This window comes from Delphinus delphis, chromosome 3, assembly GCF_949987515.2.
Source record: "Delphinus delphis chromosome 3, mDelDel1.2, whole genome shotgun sequence".
Lineage (NCBI taxonomy): Eukaryota > Metazoa > Chordata > Mammalia > Artiodactyla > Delphinidae > Delphinus > Delphinus delphis.
The window spans coordinates 142,602,252-142,622,897 of NC_082685.1; the positions used below are offsets into that span (position 1 = coordinate 142,602,252).

Genomic DNA, 20,646 nt, shown 5'->3' on the forward strand with positions numbered 1-20,646 from the left:
CGGGCCTCTCACTGTTGTGGCCTCTCCCATTGCGGAGCACAGGCTCTGGACGCGCAGGCTCAGCGGCCATGGCTCATGGGCCCAGCCGCTCCGCGGCATGTGGGATCTTCCCGGGCCGGGGCACGAACCCGTGTCCCCTGCATCGGCAGGCGGACTCTCAACCACTGTGCCACCAGGGAAGCCCCAGTATACCATTTTTATATGGATAATTCTGGGCACTAATTTTGTGAGTTTTTCAAATATGTGTACAGATTTTTATAAATACGACTCTTTTGTAATTAACTCATGTACAGCCTCATCCTGTATAGTTTAACAGTGAATGCGCCTGTGTGGTGCCTGGGCCCACAGCCAGGCTTGTGTTCCCATGGCGTTCCCATGACTTCGTGACTGATTGGTGTCTTCCCATGTGGACTGTGGCCTGGCCAGAGACCCTCACACATCCCACTGTGGGGCAGCCAGGACTGTTCCCATCCTCCTAGCATGCCCATACCCCTCCTCATGCCCTGCCCACACCCCTCCTCCAATAGAGACCTATGCCCTCCGTGACAGCTCCCCATGTGCTGTTGCTGGGATGTTTATACTAAAAAAAAAAATCTTTGAACTATGGGTCCTGATGGGAATACTTTTTCAGCATGTCCCACTGTGCCATGGAACTTTTTGAAACTGATTTTATTCTTATTCTTCTGAGTCTCTTCTTTCCCTTTTCTATTTACTAGCATGACCTATTTTACCTGCTTAAAGTTTTAGAAGCATTTGTCAAACTTGTTTTTTGGATTACCTAGGGACTTTGCTGGTCACTGCCCTGTATATTTAACAAATTCTCCGGATAATTCTGGAGAAGATTAAGAATCACTGTCTTAGAGGGTCATCTTTACCTTCTTTCACTATGCATATCCAGTGTTTTACTATGCCCTATTGACTCTTTTGCCTACATTGTATGTCAGTACAGTTACTTGCTATTTCTATAGCGGTAGCCAACCTTAGGTTCTTAGAACTTCATACTTCCATTGTCTCATATATGCATTTCTGAGACATTTTTCCCCAGATATTGTTTTAATACTCTTATTTTCCGGCTTTAAAATCTTCAGTAAATTTCAGACACAAATTTGTATACTATATGATATCAGTCATGTTTTAAAAATACAAAGAATGGAACTTCCCTGGTGGTGCAGTGGTTAGGAATCTGCCTGCCAATGCAGGGGACATGGGTTTGAGCCCTGATCTGGGAAGATCCCGCATGCTGCAGAGCAACTAAGCCCATGCGCCACAACTACTGAGCCTGCGCTCTAGAGCCCGTGAGCCACAACTGCTGAGCCCACGTGCCACAACTACTGAAGCCCATGTGCCTAGAGCCCATGCTCTGCAACAAGAGAAGACACCACAGTGAGAAGCATGTGCAGCGCAATGAGGAGTAGCCCCCACTCACTGCAACTAGAGAAAGCCCACAGCAACGGAGACCCAAAGCAGCCATAAATAAATAAATAAATAATAAAAAAATAAAAATACGAAGAATGAAAGGATATACACTAAAAAATGTCAATACTAGTTATCTTTGGGAATAAGATTATGAATCATTTTAATTTTCTTTTTTATCCTTTTTTTTTTCTGTAATAAGCATATATTTCTTTTGTAATTGAAGGGACCTACATTTTTTTTTAAAACCCGCAGTGTTTCCTTATTGGCTTGTTTTAAGAAGTGCAAATTCCTCTGTTGGGCTTGAAAGACCCCCATGGACAGCTTTTATCTTCCCTCTTTTCCCACCATACTCTCACAAGTCCAGTGGTTCTCAAAGTGTGGGCCCTGAACCATTAGCATCAGCATCACTTAGATATTAGGAACACAAATTCTCAGGCTGCCATCCCAGACCTACTGGAATCAAACTCTGGGGATGGGGCTCAACAAAGAGTGCTTTTAGAAGTCCTACAGGTGGCTCTGATGCATGCTACAGTTTGGACCACTGTACTAACTTCTCTTCTCATTAGCTATAAATTTCCTGCTCCATCTAAGCCAGTGTACATGCTAGTGGTTCCCAAGCTTTTCTGTACATTGAAATCACCTAGTCATCTTAAAAAAATACTAATCCTGGCTCACATCCCCCGATACTCTGATTTTATTGGTATAGGGTGTGACCTGGCCATTGGGACTTTTTAAATGCTCCTCAAGTGATTTTGTTATTCAAGGTTTGTCAGCCACAGTGCATACCTTTCCTTTCACTCAGTCAGCCCTTCCACAGGAATTCCTCTCTCTTCACCTGTTGCTAATCTCTGCTTTTTTCTTTCCTGAAAAAACCCTGCCACAACACACCCATTTTAGGAATTCTTTAATTATCCTCACCCACTCCATCAGACCACTCCTTTATGGTCCCAGGGATGTTTATGTAAACTGCTTTACAGATAGTCCCAAGTCTCACTAGGAGTTCATATTCCTAGTTGACAGCTCCTTGAAAACAGGAAGCTATTCTTCTTTTCCTTTTTTTTAAAAATCTCTCCCAGCTCTGCTTCCTATTCAGCATTTACGGGTCCAGCAGTTACTAAGACAGAAGTATGACTATTCTGGAATACTCAGATAATTATTGTTGCTTCTTTAGGTTCTTTTCATTATATTTTAAGATGTTTCTTTAATTTTTATTTTATCCTAGCTGCAACAGATCAACTTCATGAGCCTAATGCAAATAGTAGGATCATCCTTTGCTAACCTCCCGGATATACATCAACTTCTACAGCAGTCTCAGTCTGTGCATTTGGTGGGAAGCCAAGGATCAAACCCCACAAGAGGGAGTAATGATGTTGAAGACACCAGTAGAAATCTGAAGGAGAGATTTTTCGTTAAACCACAACCCATGGGAGAGTACACCAGAGAGCCTGGCAAGAACAGCCCACACTGCCATAAAGGAATTGTGCAATCTGATGAAAATAGTAATGGAAATTTACAGGTAATGCATTTTAAAATACCATTAAAGTTGTCCTAGTAGTTCAGTTGTTGGTTATTTGAGTAAGTAACTTATTTAGTAATTATATTCCACCTCCTCCAAAACATATTGAACATCATTTAAAAAGTAGGAGTTCATAATGTATTTTAATCTTACATAATATTTTTTTCTCTTCCAGAATGTTCCACATAGGAGTGTTCCTTTTTGTCAATTAGAAGGCCAAACCCAGAATAGAAGACTAACTCCAGCATCTCAGAGCTTACCTACCACTTCATTGTCTCCAGCCCCTGCTGGAAATACTCACCTCCACCTTTTGTCCACGTCTTCTGCCATTCTGAAGACACCTGAACTTATCCCCACTGCAAAAACTTTCAGACCTGGTGATGGTTTTCCTTTGCTTCAATTTCAGCCCAAGCCTGAATTTAAGCCCCTTTCCTTCCATACAGAAAGAGTTCCTCAAGTTCCCTTCAGTCCTCCACCACAGCCAAGAGTGGCTTGGGGATTATCTGATTTCTTCCAGCCTCCTTTGCCAAAGAGAGCAATGGACACTACTTCAATGTCCCATTTGAATTTGAGCCAGTACAATACTGAAGCCATAAAAAAAGCAGTTGAGCAGAAGAAATGGGCAGAGACAATAATTACAGAAATTCCTAAGCATGTGAACTTGGATCAGTACGTTGGACAAGAAAACTTGACACCTCAGCAGGACTCTGCAACATTTATAAAACCAGAAAAACTGTTTGATGTTAAGCCAGGGCCCTTTGAGATATCTCCTCAGAATTCTTTTGGACTTCCATTATTGCACCTGCAACTTAAACCTCCTTCTGTATTTTCCTCTGCCTCAAGAGCATCAGTTACAGTTCCATCAATACCTATTAGAACTGTAGCAGAAGAAAGCAAATACCCAAGACTATCACTACTTCATTCATGTCTATCCCAAGAAAATATGGTAATGATTTTTGCAGAGTGATACAAAAGCACAGTCCTGCCTTTTTCATACCATAAATATACACTCAGTGAAAAGCTCTTACACACTTCTTTTTTTTTTTTTTTTTTTTTTTTTTTTTTTGCGGTACGCGGGCCTCTCACTGTTGTGGCCTCTCCCGTTGCGGACCACAGGCTCCAGATGCGCAGGCCCAGCAGCCATGGCTCACGGGCCCAGCTGCTCCGTGGCATGTGGGATCTTCCCGGACCAGGGCACGAACCCGTGTCCCCTGCATCGGCAGGTGGACTCTCAGCCACTGCGCCACCAGGGAAGCCCACACACTTCTTTTTAAAGAAATAATGCTTCTGTTATTGAAAATAACATACAAAATTTGGTTTAAAATAATAATGGAGTACCTTAAAGGTTTTAGGTCTTTTTCGTGTATCAGTACCAGAGTTTTCTAGACTCTTTCAAAAAGATGTTTCTGAGATTCTGCTCAGAGAAGAAATAAGAAGTAAAATAAAATGACCAGTGTTCTTGTGTGTGTGTGTGTGTGTGTGTGTGTGTGTGTGTGTGTGTGTGTGTGTGTGTGTGTGTGTGTGTGTGTGTATCTGTCTGTCTAGAGAGAGAGCATTGTTTGGGGTTCCTAGCAATCGTGATATGATTCCCTTCAAATCTACTACAGGTTAAAATTGTTAAATTTAGACCCAGATCTGTAAGTAGTTTTACATATTAAAAAATTGTATCTTTTTAAAATACTTTAAACACAAAGATTAAATCTTTATAAACCCACCAAATCATCTTTAAAGTTGTAACCTTTGATTTATGAAATTAAGATTGTTTTAGGTTCTAGTTTTGTAAGTCAGTATAGTTGAGTATTTGAGTAATTCATTCTCTGGTACACTTTTAAGATTTGAAAATGGTGCTGGGAAAAGAAATGGTCATTCCTTAGAAAAAGTACTTATCGTGCCTTCCTTTCTTCTGAACGTATTATGAACAAAAAAGAAAGGATTAAAGGAGTGGAAAAGTAGACATTTTGGGAAGGTTCTAAAGAAATATTTTTAATTAGAATAGTATAATGAACCCCCAAGTTACCATCACCCAGCATCAGTGGTTATCAACATATTGCTAATCTGTTCCATCCATAATCTCCACCCGTGTGCATCCTCCCTATTCCAAAGAATTTTAAATCAAAGCTAGACGTTATATAACTTCATTTATAATTTTAAGAAGGAAGATTTTTAATATGAAAAAGAAATTAAGAAGATGAGGACTTTTAACATATTTTCTGAAATAAAATGCCCAGTTGAAATTTTCAGGAAATGATTTCTAAAATCATTTGTACTTTAAGATCTGCGTACTCATCTTACCAGTCCAAATCAGTTTGTTTTCTTTGATATGTTCTATTTCTTGCACGTCTTAGTTTAATTTAAACCAATGTTTTTCTCAGTTTTTTATTAACATATTGCCTAATTGAGGTTTGTAATTGTAAATTACTATGCTTTGTTTTTTTCTTATAGTACCAAAACCCACAACTTATTCCACTTGAAAACCTTATTGCATTTAAACAAATGCAACAAAAATTAACGCATAATTTATTTGAACAAGGCGATCCTGGACACCTCCAGCTTCTACAAGTCAAAATAGAATCATCTGAATTGAGACAAGGAAAGGACAGTAAAAAAAGGCAAGTTTAAAGTGAAATTTTATTTGAGCATATACCTGCAAATGTACCTGCAAGTTTATTATTAGTGACAATAATATAGTTATAAGATGAAAGTTATCTGGTTCAGCCTCCCAGCCTGACACAATTGCGTATTCAGTTTCCTTGTCAAGTGTCATGCATTTGAACACATCTTGTGATGAGAAAAATTCCTATAATGTGAGAAACAAATACTATTATTTTTTACATTTTATTAAGGAATTCTTTCCTGGCATTCATAGGCTAGAGGTTTCTTTTTACATTTTTCTCTAACAGGATGAGCAGTCATCTTTTGCAGCACAAATATTTGATATCATGAAATCTTCCATATACTGTCCAATACACTGAAGTAACGTTTGTTGTTATTCTTCTTACCATTATCCTCCAGACTCTTACAGGAAGCAGTGATGTGAATTGTTTCAGGGCACTAAGAAATGCGCATGTAAAAAGCAAGGCTGTGACTTCTAATGAAGAGCATTTATAATGTTTTACTCATAATGGATGTTCAAAACATGTATTAACTGGTAGATTATTACTTAGTTTAGAAAGTACTTTAAAAATTTCACATTTATCAGACCCTAAAATCTACTACCAGTGCTCTCTTTCCAGAAATGGTCTTTCCTTCCATCTTTTCCAGGTAAACCCTCTTCAAAGTAAGTTTTCCCCTTAACTTTTTGGGCTCTCCTTCCTCCTTGCTGGGATTTCCTCCTTGCTGAGGTGACTGAGTTTGCCTAACTTCTTCAGATAGGTGAATAGAGGTATCCAGTAAGGTTTCTGGGGCCAGCTTAGAATCTGCAGAAAAGAGAATTTGAAAATTACCTAAAAGGTGTAACTCTAACCTGGGACTCTAGTGACTAACACAGAAAAGTCAGTTCAGTAGTAGAGGAACTAGAAATAACTTTCATGGGTCCCTGACTTCTGCTTATATTTGCTTGTATTCTAGCAGAATATCTTGCTAATTTAATTAAATGGCACTGAAAATAATTTATTGACAAAATTTTGATAACTGTCCCACTGCATAGCATGATACAAATGAAAAACTGATGTTACTAAAATAGTAAAAATATATTTTGCACTATTGTTTTTAATAGACAAAGACGACGAGCTGAAAAAGAGCTGCAAGAAAAAAGATCAGAGAAACTAAGGAGAAAACCAAGTGTGACTTTCCAACCAGAGAATTTCATCATTAATGATAATGATTCAGAAATAGTTATGAAGCCCAAGGTATAGAAAAACTATAATACATTCTTCCCTGGTCTGCATGTACACAGAGTTTAGAATGTCTGTGGTTTATCTAGTCGTCTGATTGCTGGAAGCTTCTGATTGTGACTAGGAGAACCTTAACATCATTAAGCACATAAATCTCTGCTGCATCCCTCTGTGCAACAGTAGACAAACAGTTGTGAATGTGGAAAGCAACTTGTTGGTAAATCAAAAACTGTAGTTTAGAGCATCTGCTTGTGTGACTTATATTTGAAATCACTCTTCCTTTTTTCTATGACATCTTAATGCATATCATGTTATTTGGGTTTCTCCTATGATAGTTTCACCTAACTCTTTTAGGTGCCTCTAGGATTTCCCAAACATAGGTTTGTTACGCAACCTATATTTTATATCAGATCTTTGCGAACACTCCTTCTAAATTTGGTGACTATTTACCTGTATTTGCAACAAGAGTTTAAATAAACAGAAATAGTTTTGTTTACTTGAATCTTAGCACCCTTTTTTCAGTAAGTCCTCAAGAACATGTCTAGAGGCACTTAGTAAAATGTTGAGTCCATGAACAGTTTTGATATTATTTGTGAGTTAAAGCTAGTCTTGCAGGAGAGAATTGCATATTGTAATTTAGTAACTGCATTAAATTGGTAATCCTCTTTTTTATTGTTTGACTTGTGAATTTCGTAAGTATCTTTGTGGAGTTACTTTGATAGAGTAAATAATTTGATAGAATAAATATTTCTAGAATTAAAGGATTTTAAACTATACCTAAAAAATCAACATTTCTCATAGCTATTGAATATTTTTTTCCAAAATAATGACTGTCTTTGAGTTAATCATAACTTGATCATTTGGGGATTCATTTAGGAGCAACAAGAACATCATGGTTCCCAGCCTTTGGAAGACTTTGACATTCCTTTTGGTATGTATATGCATGATTAATGTCACATCTCCATTCAGAGTTAAAATCAGCTTTCTAAAAATATGTAGATACCCACCCACTTCCCAGGGATACTGGGAAAAGCAGAAATGTTTATGTAAGTGTTGTATGTTGTAAGCACTGTTAAAATGTTAGTTATGATATATGAAAAAAATATAAAAATATGTAGATAAAAATGAGACCAAATTGCTTTCATGTTATCTTTGACAGGATGGTGTTTATGTGTGTATGTATGTGTATGTGTTTGTTTTGATGTGTTATCCGTTAGAGCAGTGGTTGACAAAGTATGGCCCACAGACCAGATCTGGATTACACCTGTTTTTGTGAATCAAGTTTTATTGAAACACAGGCATGCCCATTTATTTACACATTGTCTATGACAGCTTTCACATTGCAGCAGGTTCCATTTGTTGCAAAAGGGACCATATGGTTCACAAAGCCTAAAATATTTATCATCTGGCCCTTTACAGAGTTTACCAACCCCTATAGTAGAGCAATGCAATTAATTAGAATCTCAAATAAGATATTGATATATAAGGCCTAAAAGGAAATTATTGGAGAACACGCCTGGAGTCAAATTAATCATAGAAAATACATATACATTAAAGTAAAGGAATTAGTTCAGAAAAAAGAACTTGTTTACAGATAGTAAATTCTTTTCTTTCTTGAATTGGTCAATTCATTTCTTGCCACTGAATGTACATGTTCTCCAGGCTTTCTCTTCAGTATTTTTCACACATATACACACAAACACTCTTGTGCCTCTGCAACCATTCACTCTCATGACTTCAGCTCTTAAAGTTTTTTGGTGACATTCAAATATACATCTTCCCTCTCTTTCTTTTCTACTTCCCCCTTAAATTCAACATGTTCACGGGAGTTCTTTGGTGGCCTAGTGATTAGGATTCTGGGCTTTCACGGTGGTGGCCCCGGGTTCAGTTCCTAGTCGGGAAACTGAGATCCCACAAGCTGCATGGCGTGGCCAAAACAAAAACAAAAAAAACATGTCCACATTTTTTTTTTTTTTTTTTGGTGGTACGCAGGCCTCTCACTGTTGTGGCCTCTCCCGTTGCGGAGCACAGGCTCCGGACGCGCAGGCTCAGCGGCCATGGCTCACAGGCCCAGCCGCTCCACGGCATGTGGGATCCTCCCGGACCGGGGCACGAACCCATGTCCCCTGCATCGGCAGGCGGACTCTCAACCACTGCGCCACCAGGGAAGCCCAATGTCCACATTTTAAACTGGCATTTTCCTATTAGTGATATCACCACTCATTTGATTGGACAAGATTTTTACCTTGGAAGTCACCCCTGATTTATCCCTCACATCTGTTACCCCATTCCTTCACATAATCCTTGGCCTGGTGCTCCCTCCCTTTTTTGGTGCCACGACCCAGCATCAGGCCTCTGCGTGCTGAGCAGTTGTCTCCTCACTGACCTGCTTAGCTTCTGTTTCTCAGCTTCTTAATCCGTCTGGTGTTCTTCTTTTCCACGCACTTGTCTTAAAACCATTTTCTTTTTCATTCTTGATAACATTCTTTCTCTTCACAAAGGTGGTACATATTCACTGGAGAAGATTTAGAAAACGCAAGTAGAAAATAAGACCAATATTAAAATCTCCAATAATCCTTATGTCTAGAGATAACCAGTGTTAATATTCTTCTAGAGTTTATTTTCTGAATATCCCTACTCTGTATATATCTATAAATTATATATGTGTGTGTGTATATATATATATTTATATATAAAAAGAATACCTCCTCTACTTGTTTATAACTTACTTGTTTTTACTACTAGTATTAAGGTATATATCTTCCCATTTTACTAGATATTCTTCTACAATGTCATTTAAAATGACTGCGTAGTACTCCAGTGAATGTATATTGTGTCATTCCAAACAACAACAATTCTCCAATTCTGTGACATATACTGGGTGTCCTATAATTCAATTCCATTCTAACACTAATAACCTAGAGTTAGCACAGACCCCAGAGGTTAAGGAATCAGTCCCAAAAGACTCCCTATTTCCTTTAGACACCAGCTGCAAATGGGGTCCCCCAACACCTGCATTTTTGTCTGGTCAAATATGAATTCAGGGATTCCCATGACACCCCCGCCCCCTACCACCAGGTTTACTAATTCTCTAGAACAACTCTAGAACTCACAAAAGCACTTTATTTGTGGTTACAGTTTCATTATAAAGGATACAACTCAGGAACAGCCAAATGGGAGAGATGCATAGGGCAAGGTATGGGGTTTGAGGACACAGAGCTCCCACACCCTTTCTGGGTGCACCAATTCCCAGCACATCCACTTAATCATCAACCTAGAAGCCCCCTTAGCCTCGTTGTCTCAGGGGTTTTACTGAAATTTCATTACATAGGCATGATTGATTACATCATTGGCCATTGGTGATTGAACTCCAGCTGCTCTCCCTTCCATGGAGGTGGGAGTAAGGTGGGGCTGATAGTTGGTTCCTCTGGTGACCAGCACCCATCCTGAAAGTATCTAGGGGCCTGCCAGGAGTCATTAGCCTAAACTCAGATATGATCAAAAGGGGCTCATCATGAATAACAAAACATACTCCTACCACTCAGGAAAATCCAAGGGTGTAAGGAGTTTTGTTCCTGGAACCAAGGACAAAGACCAAATATAAATATTTTTTATTATACTACCAAGTGCCATCATTGATACTCTTTTATTCTACTTAGACTCCCTGGGTACACTCCCAGGAATATCCACATCAAAACCTAAACTCCCATAATAGTCTTTGGACTTTGATTCTACTTCCTGCTGAATGTTTCCTCCAGGGTGGAAATAACCTCAGGTACAGCATGTGCAGTCTGAATTCATTATCCCTTCCCTACCAACTGGTTTGTTCTTCTGTGTTCTCTTTCTCCTTTTGTGTCACTACCAACTTAACATCAAAACACACATTATTCTGAGTTCTGCTTTCCCCTTCCCCCTCTCAACCAATCAGTAGCCAGTTCTTGCCTATTTTACTATCGTTGTAATTCTTAAATTTATCCTCTCTCCTCTATTCCTCACCATTACTAGGTACTTATTTGAACTGCTGCAGCAACCTCATCTATGTGATTGCCTTACTTTAATTTTATCCACTCAAATTTATTTTCCACACACTGGCTGGGGTGGTTTCTCTAGAACATCAGTCTGACCATATCATTTCCCTGTTCAACAACTTCTACTGGATCTTCATCAGTCAGAAGAATAGGTTTCTAGCCTGGGCATACAGAGTCCTTCACAATTTTGGTTTTAATTCTACTGAGCTGCCTGTGAGGATCAACTTAGATACCACTTCACTCAGAAAGTCCATTTTGGTAACATCTTGACACTGAATTCCTCACCTCCCTTGAGTTAGGTACTCTGCTTCTGGGCTCCTGGTAATATATTGGCTTCTCAATGATTGCTTCCAATGTTTTGTTGTTATATTTAAGAAAAACTCCAGGATAATGTTAATACATCAGCTGGATTGCATTTCATGGCCTCTGTAAAAAAGAAAGTTAAAGGATGTCAGGATGCAAGTACAAATACAGACCCAGGTAAAATGCTATTTCACTTTAATTTTTAAAATTCATTACATTTTGCAATATTTAATATATCTCAACTTTTTTTTCAAAACAGTGATTTAAAGGGAATTTAAAATTATGTGATAGGGACTTCCCTGGTGGTCCACGCTACCAGTGCAGGGGGCCTGTGTTCAATCCCTGGTCATGGAACTAAATCCCGAATGCCTCAACTGAGAGATCCTGCATGCCACAACTAAAGATCCCTCATTCCTCAACTAAAGATCCTGCATGCTGTCACTAAAGGTCCCGCACATGGCAATGAAGATTCGGCATGCCGCAACTAAGACCCAGCGCAGCCAAATAAATAAGTATTTAAGTAAAAAATAAATGAATAAAATTATGTGATATTAGTTACTCATCCCAGCTTCTTGTCCTCAGCCCTGGTATATACTTTACACATTTTAAACTAAAATTAAATTTTAAATTGAATTTATGGTAACTTCATTAAAACGTAATAGATATTTGTTTAAAAATGCCACGGACTACATCCTAAATCAGTAGAAATAATATATATTCTAAAATTTTTTATTTTTTGGCTGCGCCATGCGGCATGTAGGATCTTAGTTCCCTGACCAAGGATTGAACTGCACCCACTGCATTGGAAGAGTGGAGTCTTAACCACTGGACCTCCAGGGAAGTCCTGGTAGAAATAATATTTTGAATTTGGGTTCTCTGTGCCATAACTGACTTTACTAGAATTTTATGCCTAAGATTGAGAGGCCTGAAGCCGTGGCTACTGAAGTTGAGTTAGGAAGAGAAGGACTAGATTGGGTTTAGTGTGGGAAGAATATATGTAACTGTGTCCAAAAATAGAGGAAATAAATGTTGGAGAAGCTACTTTTTGGAATTTTGCCTGACAGACTTCTTCATTAACGTAATGAATGAATGTATTAGGTGGTTTCCAGTATTTTTCTCCTATGAATGATGCTTCAGTGAGTAACTTCTTGCATAGAGCCTTTTTTGTTGTCGTCGTTCATCACTATGATTTAGCTAACTCTTTTACCCTTTACCAATCCAGTAGATTAAAGAAAAAGGCCTCTAACTGTTATTTTAATTTTTATTTCTTTCTGAATGAGGTTGAACATGTACAAGTTTTTTTTTAATAAGATTTTTTTGATGCAAATGGTGAGTGCGCATTTGAGAAACATTCTTAAATGTATCTTTGAGAAAGCCTAGGAGGTACTTGACTGCTCTGTAGTCTTCTAAAGTCAGCAGCCTATTTGCTAGAAGTTTGTTATTCATTCAGGTGATCAGGCCCAGGATATAAATAGTAATAAAATCTAAAATTATCATATTAATTAAAAAATTAAATTCTTAAGCTGTCTACTTTTCTACCACGTTTTATACACAATATATAAAAATCTGCACTTGTATATTTAATTTTTTCTGTGCTTGTGAAATCCTTTTTCTGTTTTCTCTTTTTGTCCCAAATCTCCTAATTGAATACAAGATAAAGATGCTGCTTCTCAAGAAGTTGTTTCTGAATGTCATAAAAATCAGCAAATCATTTCTTCCTCATCAGGTGTGATTTCTTTCTTTTTTTTTCTGAGAACACCATGACTAGTTAAAGGTTATGTCTGCATGACGGCCGAAACAGGAGTTACCGACCCCCATAAAAAAAAGCAGTTAAACCAATCAATTGATTTAATAGAGATAGAATGAGAATTTAAGTATTTTCACTTTCTTTTTTTCTAGTTTTTTAAAACATTTATTTATTTTATTCATTTATTTTTGGCTGCATTGGGTCTTCGTTGCTGCACACCGGCTTTCTCTAGTTGCGGCAAGCAGGGGCTACTCTTCATTGCAGTGCATCGGGTTCTCATTGCGGTGGCTTCTCTTGTTGCAGAGCATGGGCTCTTGGCACGCGGGCTTCAGTTGTTGTAGCACGTGGGCTCAGTAGTTGTGGCTTGTGGGCTCTAGAGCACAGGCTCAGCAGTTGTGGCGCATGGGCTTAGTTGCTCCACGGCATAGGGGGATCTTCCTGGACCAGGGCTCGAACCTTTCTGTGTCCCCTGCATTGGCAGGTGGATTCTTAACCACTGTGCCACCAGAGAAGCCCTTTTTTTCTAGTTTTTTGGTTGTCATGTGGTTTAAATTCAAGCCTTGGTGCCAAGTTTCCAGTACTCAGTATTGCAACGAGTTATATTTTGCTTGTGAAATTTGAAAGTAATGTTCTATTAAAAATGCAATGCTAGGGAAAAAAAATACAATGCTAGGAAATAAGATTAGAGTTGTAGGACAAAAGGCACAGGGTTAGACTGCTGACTTATTGTGACAGGCTTCTATATTGTTTTGAATAAGAAGCTAATGACTTTTGTAAAATTAAGATATTAAACATTTTAAGTGGTAAAATTTAACTATGGTCTTTATATATACTAAGAACTACTGAATTGTACATTTTTAAAGGAGGTGAATTACATCTCAATAAAGCTGGTTAAACAAGCGAACAAGCAACAAGAAACAGTGTGGAAAGTAAAAAAATAAATTAGTTATGATTAATTTCCTAAAGCCTGGTTTTATTGAAATTTTAAACAAGCAAAACTGACTTAATATATCTGAAATTGAAAAATGAAATTATAGCATGTTCTTGGTATGACTTAGATATTTCATTATTCTTGTGAGCCATTCATATGAGAAAAGCAATAGTCAATATGCATCAATTCTGAATTATTCTAGAGTAATTTGCCCTTAGAATAGAATACAGTTTGCTTTAATTTATTTATACCTATGAAACTTCTACTTAGATTTTCAACAAATATCCTTTTTTTTTTTTTTTTGGTTGCGTTGGGTCTTCGTTGCTGTGCGCAGGCTTTCTCTAGTTGCAGCGAGCAGGGGCTACTTTTTGTTGTGGTGTGCAGCCTTCTCACTGCGGTGGCTTCTCTTGTTGCAGAGCACGGGCCCTAGAGCACGCGGGTGTCAGTAGCTGCAGTGTGTGGGCTCAGTAGTTGTGGCACGCAGGCTCTAGGGTGCGCGGGCTTCAGTAGTTGTGGTATGCATGCTCAGTAGTTGTGGCTCGCAGACTCTACAGCACAGGCTCAGTAATTGTGGCGCACGGGCTTAGTTGCTCCGCAGCATGTGGGATCTTCCTGGACCAGGGATTGAACCCGTGTTCCCTGCATTGGCAGGTGGATTCTTAACCACTGCGCCACCAGGGAAGTCCGTCCAACAAATGTCTTTAATGTTGTTTGTTGCTAACTTTTTCTTACCAAGTTAATGACATAGAGCTATTTACAGATTTTTTTACTATCCTGATTTTTCTTATTTTTAGAACATGAATCTTTCAATGTTCCTCAACTTTTGGCACCAGATGTATATCTGAATCTCAAACTTTCCACTGAAATACCAGAGGAACCTCTGTCACCTTCAGCAAGTGAAACGGTACTAAATTTGGAAGTTTTAATAATACCTTTGTGCTAAATTTTATTATGGTCATCTGCATTATTCAGTTGTGTAGGTGAAATGAGGCCAAAAATCTCATCTACATAGATTTGTTGGAAAGGTCAAAAATTAGTTTAAAATTTAAATATTGTGCCCCCAAATACTGTAAACCAAAACCATCACACATACTTCCTGAAGTTTGCCCTAAGTTAGGCTTATATAAGCTCTTCTTGCCTTGAGAATTAAACCTTTTTGGGGCAGGGGTAGGGTAGAGTGGCCGTACTATAAGTAAAAAGAATGTAACCCTCTTTGATTTTGTGTGTTTTGGTTCAGATTGGGCACACTTACATAAATGTGATTGACATTGAAGCTGATGATCTACACAAATTACCTGTTAGAGAAAAGCCTTCAGATGATAATAGTATCAAACAGCAAAGCGATCGTCTAGAAGTCCCATCTTCTGCAGAATTACATTACATGGCAACTTCAGTTACTAATGCTCTTCCCCTGCACAATTTTAAGAGTCAAGGTAATAATTTTTTCTACTTTTAAAATAAATTTAAAACATTTTGAAAAATTCTTTAATATAGCATTGTTACCCCTACTTATGTCTCTTAGCTCTCCTCCTCCAAAGCCACTGTAATTTTATTTTATTTATTTTTTTAATAAACGTATGTATTGATTTATTTATTTATTTTTGGCTGTGTTGGATCTTTGTTGCTACGTACGGGCCTCCTCTAGTTGTGGCGAGCGGGAGCGACTGTTCGTTGCAGTGTGTGAGCTTCTCACTGCAGTGGTCTCTCTTGTTGCGGAGCATGGGTTCCAGGCACGTGGGCTCAGTAGTTGTGGCTTGCGGGCTCTAGAGCACAGGCTAAGTAGCTGTGGCACATGGGCCCAGTTGCTCCGTGGCATGTGGGAACTTCCTGGACCAGGGCTCGAGCCCATGTCCCCTGCATTGGCAGGTGGATTCTCAACCACTGTGCCACCAGGGAAGTCCAAATTCATAATTTTAGATGTTTATATTCACATTTAGAAATGTTCTATTAATCTTTTAAATACCTTGTTTATAAGTTTAGAATCAATCTTTTTATGCCTTTCGTATTCTTGATAGAATCTGGCAATTCTGCTATGGATTTATTTTTTAAACCTGCAGAAGTGTCTCCAACCTTTCTGGATGGAAGAAGCTGGAGAGCAGGCATTCCAGAAGTGAAGGAGCCTTGCATCACCTCACCTCCACCATCAGACATACAGCAGGACAAAGGTGAATGCCCTAGATTTATAGCATAACTTTCCCCTTTCTCTGAATTACCGTTATATTAGAAATAAGCACTAAAACTTGATCACTGCAGAGGAAACCAGAAAAAGGGTTTTTCCCTTGCTCAGGAGAGTAGGGGCAGATAGGTAAATGAGATTAGAGTCATGGTTCCAAGCTTGGGACCCAGGGATATTGTGCAAGGAAACTACAGATCTGTTTGTGCATATGTCTTTTCTCAAATAATGAGGCTAAAAATAAATATCCTGTGGAATTTCATGAGTGTTTTGGTATTAAAAAGGAATTCTCATATTTTAGAAGGTGGGAAGTTCTAGAATAGCACATAGAAAATACACAGGCTTGGTAGCCAATAGTACTTTATTAGTAAAATATTCAGTTTTATAGTCATAAATCAGGTTGCATTATTGTAAAATATTTGCAAGATTTACAAGAATGTTTCTCCAAAACCTAAACTTATTACATCTGCGAATCATTAGATTAATCTAGTATGTAATCAGACTTCCTGCAGCAGAGACCTAATGCCTCTTCTGGCTTCCACAACTGTTGGGAGGAATGGACCTATCCTTGTGGTCATCAGCTGCTTGGGTGCAAAGTCCAGCACTGCCTTTTCATTGTGCATCAACAGCAGACACTCAGGAGATGTGAGGAGCAAGGAAGGGATGGGTAGCAGGGAAACTTCACCTTAGGATGTGTTAGAGCATGTGTATTACAGCTGTGTATACAATAAGTACCAGCATTTCAGATTTTGAAGCCTTTGTCCTCTCTCTCCCCTGCCATGGGACTGCTAGGTGCATGGGTAGTGGAGGGAGGATGTCTGAAGCTGACAGTCTTTCAGGCTGGGGAAGTGTGTGGGGAAATGACAAGACCTTGGCTTTTATCAGTAGATTCAAATAGAACAGACCTGGCTTTCAGTCTCAGCCCTGTTACTTAATAGCTTGGAGACTTTTTGCAGGTAATTAACTTTATCTGATCCTCATTTGTATCTCTGTAGGATACAACCTCATAGGGTTGTCATGAGGGTTACATCTAGCCAAATGCCTGTGACTACTTAAGTACCCTGTTAGTTTCCTTTCATTTTCACACCAACTTGACTTTTGAACTTCTGACAAACTAGAACTGGACTGATCTCCCTGTGACCTCAGAATATCTTAGGACAGCATTTAAAATGACTATAAGCTACAGGTTAATTTCCTCCATCAGTGAGATCAAGTCTATATTCAACCTTTTGGAAGATCCTTCTCTGAGGAGATCGGTCATGAAAATATGTCAGTGGACCCTTCTGCTATTACTAAAGAGAACTTAAAAATGCCAGTTTAAAAGGAAGAGTTTTATATTGTGAAATTAAATTCTGTCATGGTATACATAGTATACTTTGAAGACTCAGAATATAGTCACTGTAGAGTTGAGTGGGATTTGTATTATAAGAAAAGGCTGGGAGAAGGGAGGGACAGGGTTCTTAGGTATTTAAAACAAAAGCAAAAGCCAAACAAACAATACATTTCTGTTTTAGTGAGACCTCACCATTTTGAATGACAGTAGCTTACTATTTTAGAAACCATCTCCAACAGGAATACTATCAGTAACAGCAAGCAGAGCTTTGCTAGGCAGAGGGAGAGCATTGCAGGGTCAGTGGAACTCAGTATCTTAAATCACCTCCTAAGTGATTTTTTTTCAGTTAGTCAGTGAGAGTGGAACAGTTTCTCCATAGGAAGGGAAACTAGTTTCATTATGTATGTAAGTCATTCCAGATTTTGAGCACATCCATCTCTTTTTTGCTGTATATTCTACTTGAAGTTTGCACACCAGATTCTTTCCTGCGTGAATAAGGGAGATACTGCAGGATGCCAAGAAACAAGAAGGATAGGTGGCAAAGTACTGTGAGGGTCAAGCTAAAAAAAGGGTAGGGCCAAAACAGGTAGGGAAAGATTATGTGACTGCCATTGCCAACACTGGAATTTACCTTTATCTTCTCATGGGAAGCTTCTCCTTAGACTGGGACTGAAGTATAATCACTACTTAACATTTGTTTAGTAATTCACAGTTTTCAGAGTATTTTTTTGGATAATTTGATCTTCACAAAATCTCTATGAGTTAGGTAGGACAGGCATCATAATCCTCATTTGACCAACTCTTCATTCACTCAACACTAAGTTAGGGACAATATATTGGAACTGAGGAAGAGAGTAATACCAGGCTCTGTGTCCTTGGGCTCATATATGGGGGGAAGGAAGGCAGGGAAGTAAAGAGATGATTATGATACAGCATGGTAAGTGCAGTTACAGTGATAAGGATGAGACTGTTGGGAAATATAGCATCTAATCCATATCTGGGGAGGATTGGGGCTATTTAGGGGAGAGCCACCTAAATGGAATCTTAGAAGTAGGATCTAGCGAGGGAAAGGTGCATACAGATGGAGAGAATAGATTGTGCAGTGACTCAGAGGTTTGACGGAGCTTGCTGAGTGTGAGAAAATTAAAGTTCAGTGTGCTTGGAATTTTTGTTTTTTAAAGAAATAGCAAGAAATGAGCTGGATAGGCAGGCCAAGGGAAGACAATGCCATTGTCTCTCATACTGAGACATTTGAACTTTTAAGGTGAAGGCATTAGAGAAACGCTGAAGGATTTCAGGTGGAAAAGGAAAAATACCAGATTTGGGTTTTAAAAGATCTCTCTAGGGCCTGTGTGGAAGTTGGGCTAGAGAGAAGTGAAATAAGTTAGAGATAAGGATACTATTTGGGGTCCATTGGTTGTGAACGCTTCAGCTAAGCACTGGTAGTAGGAATGAGGAGATGATAGGTACGTGGATCCTCAATATTTGGTGTCACGTTGGAACTGAAGGAAGGAAGAACCTCGAATGTGTCTCAGGCCTCTGGCTTGGGAAGCTGGGTGAATGATAGTGCTTACTCCCTGAGCTGGGGAATCGGGGAAGGAGCAAGGTGAATGGGCTGAAGTGATGAGTTTGGTTTTATATGCTTTGGGGACAGCCTAACTGAGATGACCAGGATACAGATGGATTTAAGGGCTGGAGCTCAGAAAGAGTGCCATTTGGATGTGAGAGTCAGCAGTGCATCTGAGACCTCACCCAGAGAGGGTGGGTTGAGTGAGAAGAGACGTGAGCTGAGACTGGCGCGCTGGAAATACTGAAGGGTAAAAGGAGTGGGTGGCGGAAGGGAAGACCAAGACGACAACTGAGAAGGGAGAGCGAGATAGGGAGGAGAAGACCCAGAAGCCAAAAATGTTTTAAATTTGTGACAACAATCAGTTGGGCTTAAGAGTAGAGTCAGTCATTGGCTTTGATATGGGCCTTGGGAGGTTTAATGTTTGCCTAAGGGCCCACGTAGAAGCAGTAATGGCCAACATTGGACCTAGGTTTTACTGTGTGACATTGTTGGTTTTCAAGGAGAGTTTTAAAAAGTCATAAAAATAGTAAGGTTGCTTTTTGATGAAGTGTATTTTTGTAGCAGAAGATAAAAGTAACATTCAAATTGCATTGTATATGGAACTTTGTGGTAATGGTAACACTGTTATGTATTCTTATCTCACAACAAAGACAAATCTCAGAAGTCAAGAAGCTGAAATGGTATTTCTAAGTATATTAAGTTAAAACTGATCTGGAAGGGAATGTTAATGCTGACTTAAAATGAGGTCTTCAAAAAAGTAGATCTGCATCTACTTCTGTTTTTTGTTGTTGTTGTTGTTGTTTTGGTTTTTTTGGGGTACGCGGGCCTCTCACTGTTGTGGCCTCTCCCGTTGCGGAGCACAGGCTCCAGATGCGCAGGCTTAGCGGCCATGGCTCACGGGCCCAGCCGCTCCACGGTATGTGGGATCCTCCCTGACCGGGGCACGAACCCGCGTCCCCTGCATTGGCAGGTGGACTCTCAACCACTGCGCCACCAGGGAAGCCCTGCTTCTGTTTTTTGGTTGGTTTTTTTTTTTCGTTTTAAAAAAATTTATTCTATGATTTTTTTTGTTATTGAACTCAAGTTATTTATTTATTTATTTATTTGCGGTACACGGGCCTCTCATTTTTGTGGCCTCTCCCGCTGCGGAGCACAGGCTCCAGACGTGCAGGCCCAGCGGCCATGGCCCACGGGCCCAGCCGCTCCGTGGCATGTGGGACCCTCCCGGACCGGGGCACGAACCCGCGTCCCCTGCATTGGCAGGTGGACTCTCAACCACTGCGCCACCAGGGAAACCCCTACTTCTGTTTTAATTGTAGTCAATTCTGATATTACCTTTATTAATATTTAGATACTCCGAAGCCAGATCTTCGATTCAAGGAACCAAGCTCAAAGTCAGATGCCTCAGATTACCCGCTGTGGGAACTACTACAGGATGTCTCTGCCACTCGTCCTGCACCAAGCTCTGCAGCTCGCCGGCTAGAGCATCTCACCTCAAAGCTTCAGAAAATTGATGAACAGCTGTTAGCAATACAGAACATTGCTGAAAACATAGAGCAGAATTACCCGAGACGTATCATGCTAGACCGACATTGTATTAAGGTAGACTGTCTTTATTTTAGTTTTTTGTTTGTTACCTACTTATTAAATTTGTAGTGTGATATAATTTTAGACTCTTGATTTTTCAAAATAATGGGAAATTTGGTTTCTTTAGGCTAGGGTTTCTCAACCTCAGCATTGTTGACATTTGGGCCAGATATTTCTTTGTTGTGGGAGTTTGTCCCATGCATTGTAAG

The 20,646-nt window shown here is 39.4% G+C and overlaps 1 protein-coding gene across 7 annotated transcripts in view; it reads left to right on the top strand.

Moving 5' to 3' along the window:
- Positions 1 to 20,646, top strand: part of CPLANE1 (ciliogenesis and planar polarity effector complex subunit 1) — a 130,261-nt gene that overhangs the window by 56,451 nt on the left and 53,164 nt on the right. For 5 of the 7 annotated variants that reach the window (XM_060009574.1, XM_060009579.1, XM_060009576.1 and 2 more), the window contains 11 exons: positions 2,639 to 2,932; positions 3,108 to 3,878; positions 5,375 to 5,541; positions 6,648 to 6,780; positions 7,642 to 7,696; positions 11,169 to 11,273; positions 12,751 to 12,822; positions 14,569 to 14,678; positions 15,012 to 15,207; positions 15,832 to 15,939; positions 20,202 to 20,452. In XM_060009574.1, the coding sequence (XP_059865557.1) occupies positions 2,639 to 2,932; positions 3,108 to 3,878; positions 5,375 to 5,541; positions 6,648 to 6,780; positions 7,642 to 7,696; positions 11,169 to 11,273; positions 12,751 to 12,822; positions 14,569 to 14,678; positions 15,012 to 15,207; positions 15,832 to 15,939; positions 20,202 to 20,452 (2,262 nt within the window). The remainder of the gene's footprint in view (positions 1 to 2,638; positions 2,933 to 3,107; positions 3,879 to 5,374; positions 5,542 to 6,647; positions 6,781 to 7,641; positions 7,697 to 11,168; positions 11,274 to 12,750; positions 12,823 to 14,568; positions 14,679 to 15,011; positions 15,208 to 15,831; positions 15,940 to 20,201; positions 20,453 to 20,646) is intronic. The other 2 variants (XM_060009578.1, XM_060009580.1) reach the window with 1 other exon arrangement.